The sequence below is a fragment of the Eleginops maclovinus genome, chromosome 9 (genome assembly GCF_036324505.1).
Source record: "Eleginops maclovinus isolate JMC-PN-2008 ecotype Puerto Natales chromosome 9, JC_Emac_rtc_rv5, whole genome shotgun sequence".
Taxonomy (NCBI): domain Eukaryota; kingdom Metazoa; phylum Chordata; class Actinopteri; order Perciformes; family Eleginopidae; genus Eleginops; species Eleginops maclovinus.
Window position 1 is genome coordinate 6,043,719 of NC_086357.1, and position 15,889 is coordinate 6,059,607.

General features: G+C 39.3%; 1 protein-coding gene across 2 annotated transcripts; it reads right to left on the bottom strand.

The window, feature by feature from the left end:
• Positions 1-1,380: 1,380 nt before the first annotated feature.
• On the bottom strand, positions 1,381-15,510 carry LOC134869734 (desmoglein-2.1-like). 2 transcript variants are annotated; one of them, XM_063891615.1, is made up of 14 exons: positions 15,358-15,510; positions 11,320-11,448; positions 10,631-10,789; positions 10,344-10,485; positions 8,663-8,823; positions 7,179-7,313; positions 6,899-7,084; positions 5,752-6,158; positions 5,498-5,640; positions 4,805-5,026; positions 4,155-4,397; positions 3,941-4,059; positions 3,494-3,793; positions 1,381-3,355 (listed from the first exon to the last, which is right to left on the bottom strand). In XM_063891615.1, the coding sequence occupies exons 1-14, from the start codon at positions 15,400-15,402 to the stop codon at positions 2,210-2,212; spliced, it is 3,537 nt and encodes a 1,178-aa protein (XP_063747685.1). In that variant the 5' UTR covers positions 15,403-15,510; the 3' UTR covers positions 1,381-2,209. The 2 variants fall into 2 exon arrangements, with proteins under 2 accessions (XP_063747685.1, XP_063747684.1); XM_063891614.1 differs by having other exon boundaries at positions 5,498-6,158.
• Between the last annotated feature and the right edge of the window lie 379 nt (positions 15,511-15,889).

Below are 15,889 nucleotides of genomic sequence, written 5' to 3' on the forward strand. Positions count from 1 at the left end.
GCACTTTTTAAACATTAAAGCATGTAAGCACTGGAAATTAGCATAGTAGGGCCCTTTAAGGAATTTATTGTTTAGAATTCCATGGAGTTGCTTAATGCTGTAAACCAAATTGAAACTGGATATATTTACTATTTACTAGGAATTCCGGTCATATCAAGTTAGATGACAAGGTGCAAAGCATAATGTATGACAGTATGATGATAGATTGTTCAAATGCAAAATATGGAAATATTTTAGAAACAACTAAACAGACTACAGTACTTAACTGGAGCAGTGTGATTCAGTTACGCTGTGAAACTGGGTGTAAGGGACATGTATCATAGCTGATGATAGAATCACTTGAGGCTGGTTTTTATTGCACTTGTTGAATGCCTTCTGCAAGATTCAGCTCAAATATTCTAGAAGAAGTATATGTATGAGATGTGTTCACTTAAAGTTGTATGTAGTGGAGTCTCTTTAAACAGTGATGTGTTAACTTACTGTTGTACACACTAAGATGCATTGAACAGTGATGCATTTGCATACTGTTTTACATACTGAATTGCAGTTTGATAGCGATGCTTTGTAGCTAGTGAACTGTGTATGAACCATGTGTTCACGTACTTTGATCAAAAACAAAAGATAACTTTGTAGTTCCACTTAATCTTGTTGTAACTTGCTGGTAGTTCAACTAATTTTATTTTTGCATATTTATTATTTTTTGCCCCTGAGAAGGTAACTTCTTGAATTACAAACCATTTTTTGGCTTAGAAGCAAATCATTTCCCATAACCTATATTACTTGCATTTTCATTCTTGAGACAGACCAGTCATACTGTCTAGAATGTGCAAGTTTAAGATTTATTTAAGATTTTACAAAATTGTGTTGGTCAAACATTATCAAAAGATAATATATTAAATATTAAACATGTTTTTTGTTGGAGATTATACATTTGTTTTTTCTTTTATATGTTGTTATAGTTTTATATTCCATGTTTGTATTTTTTGCCTCTACTAGTACATGTCTCCATGCTTTAATGTTCAAATAGCTTTTTATTTTTATGCAAGGCAGCTGGAATTTAAAGGGTTAAACATCTTAAAATAATCTTCAATAGATTTGTATAACTTCAAGCAGGAACAAGCTTTAATGACTTTAAGGTTGGCAGTGTAAGTTGGTTGGAAAATATGCATATCTTTCTGGAGTGAATGCTTTCTTTAAGGGGACATATTTTGCCCTGAGCATGTTCTGTCCTGATCTTTAGTGTTCCCAGTCAATCACTGGCATTTTACCAAGACAATTCCTGCCAATACAAAAGGAAATACTTTTCATATAGCGTTAAATATTATATCAGCCTCCCGTTGTGCAAACAGAGACGAACATAAAGCACTTGGTGAACTGAAGTGAAACGTAGGAAAAAGTTTATTGAAGTTAGTGTGAGATAAATGTTTCCCATCGGGGACAGACATTTCCATAGAAAAAAAGTATTTCAACACTGTTTTTATTCAACTGCATGAACCATAGTTTTTACCATTAAAAAATATAAACATGTAAAGAAAATAAAAAGTGTTTTGTCTATTTCATGTCATCTGATCAAATTGTATAGCGTCTCAATCATAAACATAGCAAAATATGCAAGATTTTAGAATTAAATGAAATGACACATAACATCACGACAGTGAACCTTTAAAACCCTTGTACCCAGCATTTACCATTAGCCATAGAGCAACAATCGAAATCATGCTAATATAAAAACATTTGTAAAAGTAGATGAAACATGTTTAGATCAGGTCCCATTACAGAAAACCAAAGTGCAAGTTAGTGGAAACAAATAAACAGAACAAACAATTTATGTTTTGTTTCTTCCAAACATGATTTTGTAATACACACATGATTTATCTAGAAATCAGCTTTGGATTTAAATAGGGCACGTCAAAAACAGCAATGTCTAATACCTTACATTTTGACTGCAATATCCATTGAAACTACATCTGTTTTACTTACGTGGAATGTGCAGGCTCAATGTGGTGGCTATTGAGCTCAAAGTATTGAAAAAAATCGTCTATATCCTAATAGCTACATTTACTTGTGTCCATGCTGCATGCCAAATTGCTTCTGGGGCTAACCCTGTACTTTCTGGCGTTAACCCTATACCTTCCAACCCTATCCCTAAATCCTATCAGTGCAGAATAAGTTGATGTTTGAACTTTATTATACAGTTTCCATTCCCATATTATAACTCAGTGAATTTCTCCTGCACCTTGCAATAGGTGGGAATTTTGCTCCCTGTGGTGCTAGAGGAAGTCACCAGGGTGCTCTGGGAGCCAGCGGATGTTTTGCCCTTGCTAGAATGGACTTTCTTAGTGCCAGAGATTCCATTCTTTTGAGACACACCTCCTGCCTCCTGGACCAGATGCACTCCATTGCTTTGCCCTCCGACCACCAGGACCCTCTGAGATCCTGAAAGCCCCCCTGACTGCAGAGTGCCCCCCTGCATGAGGAGGGTCTGACTGCCATTAAGCCCTTTCATTGTCCCTGTAGGGACTTTTCCCTCTACCAGCATCATGGTCTGGGAGCCAGAAAGGTTGCCTGTGTGGATGAGGTTGCCACCACTTCCATGGATCCCGTTCCCCTCCACCAGCACCATGCGTTGGCCCCCGGCTTGCCCGCTGGTCATCATTGTCTGTCCTTGAACCACCATGCCTTGGCCCCCGGCTTGCCCGCTGGTCATCATTGTCTGTCCCTGAACCACCATGCCTTGGGCATGTCCTGTCTGGGTGCCGTTGAGCAGTACCATGCCCTGCAGGTTAGAGGCTGGTGCCTCAGTCAGCATCACGGTGTTCTGAACCTGTGGCTGGACCATGTACTGCATCTGCACAGGGGTGGCGGTGGTGTAGTAGATGGGCTGCGGCTGCGGCTGAGGCTGCAGCAAAATCATCTGGCCTTGATTCACCACCCCTTCATTTATTCTGGTCCTCCCTGTGTTCACTGTGGTCATCCCTTCCATTGCTCTGGCCGTGCTCTCTTTCACCACCTGAGAACGTTCAGATGTTTCCCTGACCACAGTCTTAGGGGCAGGCGGCTGCAGCTGGGAGGGAGGAGGCGACTGTTGGGTCATCACACTTGAAGCTGAGGTGTGAGTGTGGATGGAGGCACTGGGCTGAGGAATGAAGGCTGGTTTGATATCAGTTTGGATCTTCTTGCCTCCACACACCTCAGCCAGGGTCTTGAACTTCATGTCGAGGTCATCAAGGAAGTGCAGGTCGTTCTCGGACTCCGGGAGGCCACATGAGCCCACTGACCCAGCTAGGGAGCCCTGACCCTCGTATTCATACACTAAAAGGCTGTCCTTCCCTTCAGGGTTTTCACTTCTCACTTTCTGTGTAAGAAGAATAAAGAAATGACCGGTCAGGTTAACCTTTTTTGTGAATAGGTTCCCTCGTAGACTGCGAAATCTTTGGTTTTAGGAAAGACATTTGCAGTGGTTGTAGAAGTAAAAATATTTATGGTTTCTCACCTGACTGTAGTACTGTCCCAGGAAGTGGTCTGGCAGAGCCATGCCATCATACAATCCTCCTGCTCCTGATTCTCTGCTCTCAAACTCAGAGTAGTAGCCTCTGCTGCTGGGCTGATTCCCCCATGTTTCTTCTCTCTGGGCTCTTGAGAAACCTTCTCCATAAAGAGCTCCATTCATCCCATCCATTGAAGAGACAGATTTTTGGAAACCCATACCTGCCATGGGCGCGGATGCAAAAGTGTTTCCAGCCATGACCATATTTGCATCCTTTTGTACGGGCAAATTCATTAGTGGCACCTCCTATAACCAATGATCCAAATGTGAGACAGAGTCAAATTCTATTATGCTTTCGAGTCAAACATGACTTAATCTAACTTTCAAAAGACCTTGATAATATCAACCTGTGTGAATGACAGTGTGTTAATGTGATACATATGTTGGTCTCACCGTGTTTTCGCCTTGGCCCTCAGTGCGATAGTTAATGAGGTGAGATTTGGTGTCAAAAGGCATCTGAGTAAAGCCTGCAGTATCGTCACAATTGCAGAAGAACAGCAACAGAAGTAAGACTGAAAAAAACAAAACAGTTTTAGTCTATCTATATATTTTGCAGTGTAAAAAGAGCAAACACCCTTCATCCCAGTGAGCATCTCATCATACTCACATAGTAGCAGCAGCAGACCCAGGAACAGCAGTCCGATGCCTGCGGGGCCTAACTCTATATTTCTGTTGCTCTGACCATTTTCGCCCCGTTTTCCACACATCACCCCATCCTCACAGGTGCACACTTCGACCGTCACTTTCTGTGGTTCTGGACAGGCCTCCCCTTGTTGGTCCCTCACCACAAAAGTCACCTCGTATAAACCGGGCCACAGGGTCTCCTTGAACCTCAGAATGGCTGCAGTCTCTGCAGGCACGAGACAAACAGTGTGGAAAGTTAATATATTTTCTCTAATATTTTCGCTAAAATTCAAAATGAAAATGTGTTTTTGAAAATAAATTAATATGTGCTAGACACCAACTCATGTTGAAACAGAGCCAGTTCTAACTGCACTATACAAACTGAAACGTTGACTAAATGTATTATGTCAACAAATTACACATAATTGTATTAAGTTATTTCAAAACAATAATATCAAGTTGAACCTATTCTTTTTTATTTCACCTTAATAGTATCACAACTAACCTTATACTATTATGTGTAATTTGTTAGTATATTACATTTAATTAAAGTCAAAGTTTCAGTTTTTCAGTGTGCATATCTATTTGAATGTTTTTCATGTCACGTTTAAATACTTCCGGTAATCTCCTCACCATTGTAGTGCTCCACCTGCCATTTGCCCTGGGTGCCCTCTGGGATGATTTCAAAGTCAAAAGGAGGTCCGTTGGGGAACAAATCTTCATCTTTAGCGTTCACAATAACGGCATCCTGAGGGGTACATACAGTCTGGAAGTCACTGGTTAGGGTGGGGCATTGGTCGTTGAAATCCTCCACTTGGATGGCAACCATGCCGGTGGCTGTTTGAGAAGGCATGTCTGTGTTGGAGAAAAATAACCAGAAATAAAGACAAATCATTCAGTAATTAATTTGTTTCCTACTTAATTATTCATACACAAGTTCAGAGACGAATGCATTAGTTCTTCTTCTGCTATTGGACAATGAAGGGCTTTAGTTGGTTTTAGCTAGTTTCCCCATTCGTGAACATGCAGGGGCTGGATCTTTTACGAAGAACCTTTTCAAATTATATTTAAACTTAAACTAGCATAGCTATGGTATTGGTCACTTTGAGTGACAGTCAGGTGCAGTCACAGGACACTAACCAACAGCCGTTGTCACCCTCTGGCCAACCTTAGCTTCTACAACGCTTCACCTCTTTGAAAATGTTTTGCTGTAAAAGTCACTAGCAGAGCTGGATGTTTCATACTTTCCCACAGGTAAGGTTCACTTCATACTATCATTACATAAAAAACAACTGATGCTGGGGGTAGATACAAAGTAGGTGGTACCTTCTGTAATGCAGAGTACTTTGGCATAATACGTCCCGTTGATCAGGTATGGAGACTCTCTATCTGGCATCTTGTTCAGTTTGATCTCAGCTGTCTCTGGGTCGATTGTGAGCCAGTTGCCAGGATCATTTCCTTTGACATACCTACACCAGAAAAACAGTGTCAGGTACAGTATTATCATTGATTGTACAAAAATCAAGCTGATGTTGTACTTGCAGATTCTTTCATGTGTATGTGTGTGTTTATGCACTGACCTGACATTCTCAGCTGGTTTCCCAGTGTCTCCATCTATAGCGGTGTAGCGGGCAATGACATCATTAATGTTGAAGGAGCTGCCTCCCTCTGAGATGGGAATAGCTTTTACTTTGGGGTCAAAACTTGGCCCCTCCGGCTGGTTCTTCACATTGATTCTGATTGGATAGGTGTTATAAGTGGTTCCTGATCCACCACCGCTACCGCCGCCGCCGCTACCGCCGCCGCTACCGCCGCCACCGCCGCCACCACCGCCGCCGCCACCACTACTTGCACCAGTGGCACCACTTCCCCCACCGGATGACCAGCTTGCTCCACCTCCTCCCCCACCAGATCCAGCATAAGGATCTGCCTTGTTCCTTACAGCCAGTCCGAGTTCAAGGTTTTTCACATCCTCATAATTCACAGCCTGTCAGATGGCACACACAAATACAATGAGATTAGTATCAACAAGTATACAAAGGGGCCCTATTATGCACATTTCCATGTTCATATTTGTATTTTGTGCAACTACTTTGGGATGTCTCTATGCTTTAATGTTCAAAAAGCTCTTTATTTATTATGGTACTCCCAAACGAAACTGCTTAGCTGATAGAAGCCTTTGTTATCAAATACAACACATACAGCATCCAAGGTAGAACTCACCGAATAATTCCTTATCATTTTAAGTTGTATTATTCTGTGTATCTACATCATACATTGCTGTTCCCTTCCACATTCTTAACCATTCAGCCATTCTACAAAGTTCTGCTGCCTAGAAACATGGTTTTGAATTGGGAAGATTAAGGCCTTCTTGCCTTTTTTTTACAAGATGATCGCTTTTTTGGTGACTTCTTTTGCTACATAAATGTGAAAATCAACGAAATGTAACATTTGAAACATAGACACCACCATTCAGATGGATAATGAAAAAGTTAATAGGGTTTTGTATCACATAGATGGGTCATTTTTCGTATATATTGCTGAAGTTTAAGAATAAGACACTGCAGATGGCAGCCTTAGGTTAACACTGACTAACAGCCACACTAAATGCCAATTAGATCACAGTTTCACTTGTTTGTTTCTGAGTTAGTTCCCCTTTTTGGTAGTCATGTCTACATCTCAAACTTTCATGATGGGGAAGCTACTGTGTTGCTCACTCAGCAGTACCTTGTCGAGCATTAGGATTCCCTCGTTGGTTAAGGGGTCTGTTTTGATGCTGAAGTATCCGGCTTCATTGCCCTTGACGATGTCAAACACGGCTTCCCAGTTATCTGTGGCGGTCATGTCTAAGTCCTCTGCTTTGATCCTCATCACCTCCACTCCGGCGTTGTTCTCGTCAATGCTGGCTTCATACTGCAAGTCAAACACGTTATAAGATGCAGAATTTGTTTAATTTGTTGATGCAGTTCAATATGTTGATACGGAAGAGTGTGAGTAAGAAAACTACCATAGATTTTTCCAAAGTGGGAAGGTTGTCATTCACATCTAGGACGTTAATGACAACAGTACTGGTTGCACTTTTTCCGCCTGGTCCACCATTTAAGTCTTGACCTTTGATCGTCAGAGTGTACTTATCGGCTTTCTAAAATAAAAGAACAGTCACAAATTACTTACAGGCAGCTAATCATATTGCTATGAGATGGGAATAATCTAAAGGGTGTGAATTCCGAAAAGGGGTCAATGAATTATAACTCAGTTTGCTCTCAGAGGTTACACAGAGACGCAATGCCATGATTCCCTGCAAATGCCAACAGTTATAGAATTCACAGAAACTGAACTTGGTTATGTCATTCAGAGCTAGACGGGGGACCTTATCATACGTCCTTCATGAACAAGTTTAAAGTGCTCTGCCTGGATGTTGCATTCAATATTATATATCCGACAGAGGATTTAGGAGCAGTCAGTGCAACAATCAATGTTGTACTTAGAGAAAAAAAATCATGTCAAGGCGTTGCCCAGGTGATCTGTGATAGATAGATTACCAAGAAGATATCTTGTGGGGAATTCATAGGAATTCTTAACTGTTTAATTCAGTGAAGAATGTTTAAGATATCCTAAATCCAAAATAGATCAATTGTTTTGCCTATGCGAAGAAACAAGCAAGCTGTAAATTCTCTTTAATGGTCTGTTTTATTCAAGTTGTACATTGAGTAAGTCAATATGTTTTAAGATACAGGGTAATTACTCTGCACAAATAAAGGTTCTTCAATAATCTATAAGGATTTAGTCAGCGCTACACAATATCTGGCTGTTTTTCTGACAACAACGCTTCCATCAATCGTCTTGTTTGGGCCGACAAGGATTGCATGGTCATATACTTCTGATGCTGTGTCTTATATGCTGTGCCCCAGTGGCTACAAGGGCTTTTATTGCACATGTTTACTTTAATATGGTGCAACTGTCATAAAACCTATTTTCCATCTAGAATGAATGAAGTACTCTGATTTATTGGTTGGTTGGTTGATTGATAATAAAGATATCTCGAGTTGGATTTCAATGAATTTAAATGATATGGTAATGGGAAAGGTCAAACAGTAGGCTGGTTCCCTATGTAGCACTGAGTGACAGGCAAACAATTGATCAGGATCCTATAGATATATTAATGTTGCTTAAAGCCTGCACTATATTAAGTGCAGTCAGTCACTCTGGGGCACTGTAACAAGCTGTAAAAACAACATTGACCTGTGCAATGTGCTTGTTAATAAGATATGCAGGCCATAAAAACAATATACAATAACTATCTGTGGATTCATCATTTTGAGCTTGGATTGGAGAGGGACTTGGGGGGGCAACTTTGCTCTCAACTCATCAACACCTTCATGACCGATTTTGCATTGGTATTGGATTAGCTGACATCGGTCATGTGATGGAGTTCATAATTGAAGTTCACTATAATTGACACTGTCTTATTGGATGCAACTCGTACAGTACCTCTCTGTCCAGGGCTGGGCTTTTGACCAAGATGGTCCCATCTGGAGAAATGTCAAACATCCCACCAGGTGGGTTCTGATCAATGATAGTATAGGCGATCTGAGAGTTAATATTCCCTTGTTCATCAGCATCAGTTGCCATTATTTTCATAACTGAAGTGCCTGTAAAGAGGGAAATAAGGAAGTAGAGCAGGTTGTCCAGAAATGTGAAGATCTGTTGCCCTTTGTATGGCTAAATATCTGTAAACTGTCCCCAAACTTGAAAAGGATTGTAGTTTTGTTGTAGAAAATATATATTTATATCCAGTATTTCCACCAAAACACATAAAATGCTTTATCCTTAAGGGCTGAAGGTTGTGTAAATCCTATTTTCTCTAATATGTGTTGCTGACGTTATCATTTACAGACTAGGCGCTCAAACGACATGTACTTTCAGTAGAACACCAAATACCACCCCTTCTTTTATTTATTTTGTATTTATTAAGGGAAAATTACCAATATTTAACACTAGCACCATGTAAATGTGCCAAATACAGCCATCATTTGTAATATTCATCTGCAGTACTGGGCAGATTAATGGCACTAAAACAAGACCTAAAAGACTACAAAAACATTAACACATTAACAGGATATAAGCACAGAAAAAACACCAGCACAACAAAAATGAATAAGAACAGTTGAAGCACAATTACACACATATTAAAGCCAAAACCTTTTCATGCGTTGCTTATTGTTTAGAGTTGGGGGAGAAATTTGCAATGTGGAATGGGGTATGAAGTGAGAGGCAACATCTGTGACTGCATTGTTAAGAAAGTATTAAAAGCAAGTTGTCAAATGATAGCCAATGGAGAAATCAGGGCAATGCATGCTGCCTCTTATACTTTGCAAAAAGACTGCTTACTGCATACAACTGTATTAATATGCATCATCTGTTTATAGAGATGAATCTCGTGCATGCTCATGGGGATGCATGCACTCGTTGAAACGACAGTAGGCCTATAGTTTTATACTGATGGAAAGGTGGCCAAGGCTGCAAAAAAACATACCAATGCTAAGAGAAGGATAAGGGTGCAGGAGGAAATATTTTAAGTGCATATTATATTGTCTCATTTTAAATTAGATATATTTGCACTATGGCTTTTGTTAAATCTGCCAGTTGTGTTCTAGATTAATCATTCAACCTATAATTTGTCAGTGAAAAAGCTCCATCCCAGTTCCCTTAATGTCTTGTTCCATCTGTCCAAATCCCAAAGATATCCAGTTGAATATAATATAAAACTGTTAGGAAAAAGTAAGATATATCTATTCAAGAGGTTAAAATGGATTTCCTGACATTTTTGCCTGAAAAATTACTTTAAAGTCGAATGGATTATCAAAATAGTTGAACAACTAATCGATGTTTACATCACAAGATAAAAATCTGGTCTGGGCCAAATCATCTTTTCAAATACTGCAGAAAAAAGAAGACCAACAGATAGTTAACATCAGTGTTGAGAAGCCCTTCCATATATAACCATTTATCATCAAAGGGTTGCTGTCTAGGCGGGAGTTGGGGTAAACCCTGGCAGGTGTTGATGTGAAATAAACCCTAACCCATTATTTAAAGAAATCATTAAGGATTGCATTGCCATCCCAACACAGGACAGTTGTTAGAATTGGCCACGAGAAGCAAAAAATCTTACCTGGAGGACTAAGCTCAGTTACCTCTCCGGCCTTCATGGGTTGAAACACTGGTGGATTGTCATTCTGGTCCTTTACTTTGAATCGTATGTCAACGTTTTCCTCTGCAAGATTGCCATTCCTAAACCTAGCAATACCTGACAGCTGAAACAGTAGAGTCAAATATTGCTGTCTTCATCAAATGCATTAGTTTCATTTACAAACATGAATAGCCTGTAAGATGGATGTGTTGCACCTGACTGTAACATATTTGAATATCTATGAAATGCACAGAAGAATTAGAACTCACATTGTAAGAGTCAATGTACTCCCTGTCCAGCACTTTGGTTACACGAATGAATCCAGTTCTTCGGTCGACTATGAACACATTGAAGGGATGTTGGTTTGCGCCAACACCTTCTAGGAAGTATTCAATATTACCTGTGCCATCATCAAAATCCGAATGAATCTGAAAAACATGCAGAGCTGATTCAGTTAATCACAATAATTCACATTCACCGTTCCACTGCACCAGCAAGATGCACCAAAAACCTGTTAAACAGGAAAAACAAAGAAAGAAAATATATATTTCATGAGGAGAAAAACAACCAAAAGCTCAAAACCTTCATTTTGTATTTGTCTCAGAATGCTACCTTCTCTTCAAAATTGTCTGGCTTCCAGTGCTCTCTTTTTTATGTTCCAGTAGCCCCCTCTGGTGACGGATTTGTATTATATTTTTGATGATCTTTTCCTCACAATGTCGGATAAACACTCCTTAAACTTCTGAGGACCATGTACTCAAATTAATGACAGGACTATAAGCTTAGATTTTTTTTTTTTAAGTGTCAATGTATATGATCATGTTAGCATTACATCCATTCATAAGTATGTACACTTAATCCAAAATGATTTTATATTTGATAACCCTAACTCTAATCCTAGATTAGACTTGATTTGAAAAGCCTTTCAGAGAGTTTAGGTTAAAGAGCAATGACATACCTTGGCAATAGCTTCGTCTTGAGTGTAGTCTTCATTTTCAGACAATTGCTTTGGTGGGGGAATCCATAATCTTTTTCTTCTTACCAAATTGTCTTCAGAGTTGGCGTTCACCACAGCAACAATCTGCAGCTGTAATGCAAGATGTGCAGGAGAGGAATATGAGAATTCAGTCGGATATCTAGTCAGACTGATTAGCACAGAGAGGCTAAAAATCAATAATCATCCAGGAAGCTTACAAAAAGCCCAATGTACCTCTAGATTTGACTTCCTTTTCAACAGAAAAGATAATGTCTAGGACAGGAGAAGTTCTTCTTTGTCATAGGATACTGCTTTCAATAAGATACAATCAAGCTAGGATCCCTAACCCTAACCCCTCCTCCTCACCACCAAGGTCAGTTTCAAGGAGACTACGGGACGATAGTGCCTAGCCATTTTCCTGCTGATAGTAAGAAATCAACCATCTAAGGGACCATAACATTTTTTGAACAAGAACATGGTGGTAATATAAAGCAATGTTAATAATCAGTTACTTTATGCCTTAAAGTGTATGCCAAAACATGTATTAACTGCTACACTCTGTTTGTTGTGTACCACGTATGTACCTGTTTTTGCTTTCACATAACTCAGACTAAAAGACTCTATGCAAATATGCAATTAGGAAAACAAATGTGGATCATTGACAATGGTCGGGTGAAGAATGATGATAATTTTGCTATAAATAATTTATTTTTTATCAAACACCAAATGAAAGCCACAGCGTATCCAGGACTAAAAACACTGATTTAATTGAGGTATTTCTTGGAGTTGCTCTTATGCGCCTGAAAATGATAATAAACCTTTATTGTGTAATATTTTTTATCTTGTTCTATCTTCTATGCTTTGGATCCATCTTGTTGTCACCCCTTGCATTTGCCACAAAGTGAATTTATTGGCTGTTTTTCAGGTGCTTTCCTTATCTTATTACTATGAATGGTTACTTTAAGTAATTATTTATTCATTTCACTTAAACTGGTCAACAATCTTGTCATTGCGAAATATCATGGTTTATTTCACATTGATTGGCTTGGCTTAAGAACACATCCTAGAAATTAAGGCTACGGATTAACATCAATTGTCTACATCTGTTCGACTAACACAGTTATTCTGGCGGATTAAGACCCACCCTGTTTGAACTTGGTCAAACTATGCACCATGTATCATCAAATTTGAAAAAGAATGAAAACATGTTTGTTTTGTTCTAACAAGAACAAAACAAACATGTCATAGACGCTATGGTGCCAGTTGGACAGAGTCTGTACATGCACAGACAGTGAGATTAGGTCTAAACTTTGGCAACCTCTTCATGTAATAAAAGAAGCGCTGCATTCATTTTCTCCAAACTTCCCCCCAGCTGCCTATGCAGAGTTCAATCTGGCAGACATTGGGCCTCTCTCTTTGCATTATTCACATTTGTTGGAGTGTTTCAAATGTAATACAGCACTTCATGAAAGCCTGGTTTTCAGCCAAAATAAATATTGCTCTTCCACAATTACCTCCCTCACAAACCTGTTCCCCTCCGTTGCTAAAGAAAATAACCAAACAAAGCACGAGGAGGCTCAGTAATATTTTTTTCCCACAAAATAATAACCCTGCTGAACTCTCTTGCTGAAACCTACAAATATAACTTTGAATATACTTTGAATAAACTGCGACAGCAGTTTGTCTTCTCTTAGAACTTTCTGGTTGGATTTCGTTGTACTATGAGCAACAATAATAAGTCGAATCTAACCTAATCTAATTTTCCAGGTTCATCAGTCGTCATTGCTACATAAAGTAGCTTTCTCATTGACTGTCACAACTTCCATGATATGGTTCTTCTAAGAGAACAGCATAACTCTCTAGCAGGCTGTTTAGTAATAATATTTGTATACATTTTTAGAAGGTGGTTTACAAGTTAGAAAACTTATGAACAAACTGAATGGGCTATGCCAGCCATTGAGTTGTATTACGTTTTTCTTTCACTGTGCTAATAGCAAACAGTGGTGGAGCTTCAGCATATCATCATAGCTGTGGAAATTCACGTGTATGTATCACATGTACGAAGCTGACATTAGGTTTTATCTTGTATTTCTCAGGGATTTAGCATGAAGTCGGATATAATTAGAAAAGCATACAACTGTCAGTCTCTGTGTGTTAGGATGAGACATTGACACACCCAGTCACTCCCTGGGGTTTAACCTGAGCCTCGCCTGTTCTGTCATGAATAGGCATAGCAAGACAACAAAACAGGTGTGATGATATAGGGCTCAGATGAGTCACCAGGAACATCACATGTATGAGAAACTGCTGAGCACATTCAACATATTTATTAACCTCAGAAAATACCTTTAGGGACACTCCTAATCTTCCCAACTTATAATAATTGTTTAGAAAGTGCATGTGTCACAGCAGAGATCTGAGTATCTGTCCACAGGACAACTTATGCCATACACTCCAGAGCTTAGCCTTATGGAAGAGTGACCAGAAAAGAAGCCATTGATAAGAAAAAATATGAAAACACTTTTGGATTTGCGTAAAGACGTGTGAAAAAAAGACTAACAATTTACTTAGTGGCCATCATGGAAAACAATATGTTTAGTGCAAACACAACACCTCTCATCGCCCTGAAAATACCATCCATAAAGTTAGGCATGGTGGTGGCAGCATCATTTTGTGGGGATGTTTTTCATGGGCTGGGTTCTGGGAAACTGATCTGAATTGAATGTTGCCAAATACAAGGTAAATTCCTGAGGAAAATGTGTCTGCCAGAGATTTGAGTCCATTTCCTCAGCTGTTCAGTCTAATTTACGTAATCTTGGTGTGACAAATGATCAGGCAATGTGTATGATCAGCATATTAAATCTTTGACCCGTACATGCGTTTTCCATTTACGTAACATTGCAAAGCTCAGGACTGTTGTGTCTCAAGTGCAGCTTGAAATAATCATTCATGCTTTCATATCATCCCGGCTGGATTATTGTAACTCCATTTTCACCTGTCTCAGCACGTCATCTCTGAACTGTCAAATGTTCAAGTATGCTGCTGCAAGGCTGTAAACAAGGTCCAGCAGGAGGACTCACATTTGACTTATTTTAAGATCATTACATTGGCTCCCCATCCGTTTCAGAATACATTTCAAGGTTCTTGTTATAACCTATAGAGACCTTCATGGAAAAGCCCCGGAATACATATGTGACCTTCTCCATCCCTACATCACCAGTAGGTCACACAGGTCTTCCAAACAGGGATTATTGGTTGTCCCACATACGCATTAAAAAAACTAAAAGGCGACTGCCTTTGAAGTCGTGGCTCCAACTCTATGGAACTTTCTCCCTGTAGACACTCAGTCTGCAGTCTCTGTAGAACTTTTTAATAAACAACTGAAGACCCATCTTTTTAAATCGGCCTTTGTGTCAACTTGAATGTGTGTGATGTATAATGTTCTTATGTGTGTTCCTAACTCGAGATAAACCACCCGCAGAAAAATGCACGGCGGGTCGATTTAGTAAGATGTGACGCAGCCTATTTTTCGAGATACTGAAACATTTTTTTGTTATTTTAGTGCCATAGTATCACCTCAAACTATAATAGGTGTTACTTTAGAGAGACAGTCCACTGTACAACCGAAAATAAATGACAATAGCCGATATTTAGAGAGTTATCAAAGCTAAAGGGAGCCACTGCAGATGGGCAAATGGAGCTTACCCTAACCCTTTAAGAGCAAAAAGTCCCTTTACACTTGGTCTTATTTGTTTATTGTAAACAAGTAAGAACAAGTAAGCAAAAAGAACATTTCTTCGTCCAAATTCCTGTTTGACAGTGCCATGGCAGCAGGTAAACAAGAACTCTATGATAAGAATGAATAAACAAGTGATTCTTTCATCAGCGTAGTATCCTTTGGTTTGAATCTTTTTGACATCAGGCAACATTAGCAACACACTTCACATTTTTTGATGAACAATTCAGTTTGTAACAATAGAAAACATAACAACAGACATAGAAAACTCCTTCTGTACTCACTGTCAAAAGTAGCAACAACAAGACGGGCGAGGATACCCCGGTCATGACTAGAGAAAGTCCCAGTGCTAATCGAACCAAGCTTTAAGTGTCCCAGACAGACAGTGAACTGATGGAGGCTAAGAGGAGGCTTATGAAAGAGTAGTGCTCCCTCACACAAACACACCCTCAAGACTTGAATACAGTGGTGTGTACGTGGGTGTTACGCAACTTAAGCATACGGAAGTCACTGATGATTAAATGGTGGAATTTAAAACACTTGAGAGCTACAACGTTTTTGTATCTGGTATTGTTTGGATCTTTACGGAAAATAATCCTATTGACAAGCTAAACAAAGAAAGAAAATATGATTATATTGACTAGTGTGCCAGACAAAATGTGTTTATGCATGCTAGGTAGCACTATTAGCACTATGACCTCTAGCAAACAGTGCGCGTTTGTGACCTCTGGACAAGACCTATTCTTCAGTTTTCATCAAAACCATCCAACCTTTTATTGCAATCTATTTAAATGTTATGTTGGAATTTTAGAAACA

Excerpts from the sequence above, each read along its gene's own strand:
- LOC134869734 (XM_063891614.1), bottom strand. The coding sequence starts at position 15,402 with ATGACCGGGGTATCCTCGCCCGTCTTGTTGTTGCTACTTTTGACA. Across the intron at positions 10,790-11,319 it reads AAGACGAAGCTATTGCCAAG|ATTCATTCGGATTTTGATGA; the intron begins GTATGTCATTGC and ends CATGTTTTTCAG. Across the intron at positions 4,398-4,804 it reads GCAGGTGGAGCACTACAATG|AGACTGCAGCCATTCTGAGG; the intron begins GTGAGGAGATTA and ends TCGTGCCTGCAG.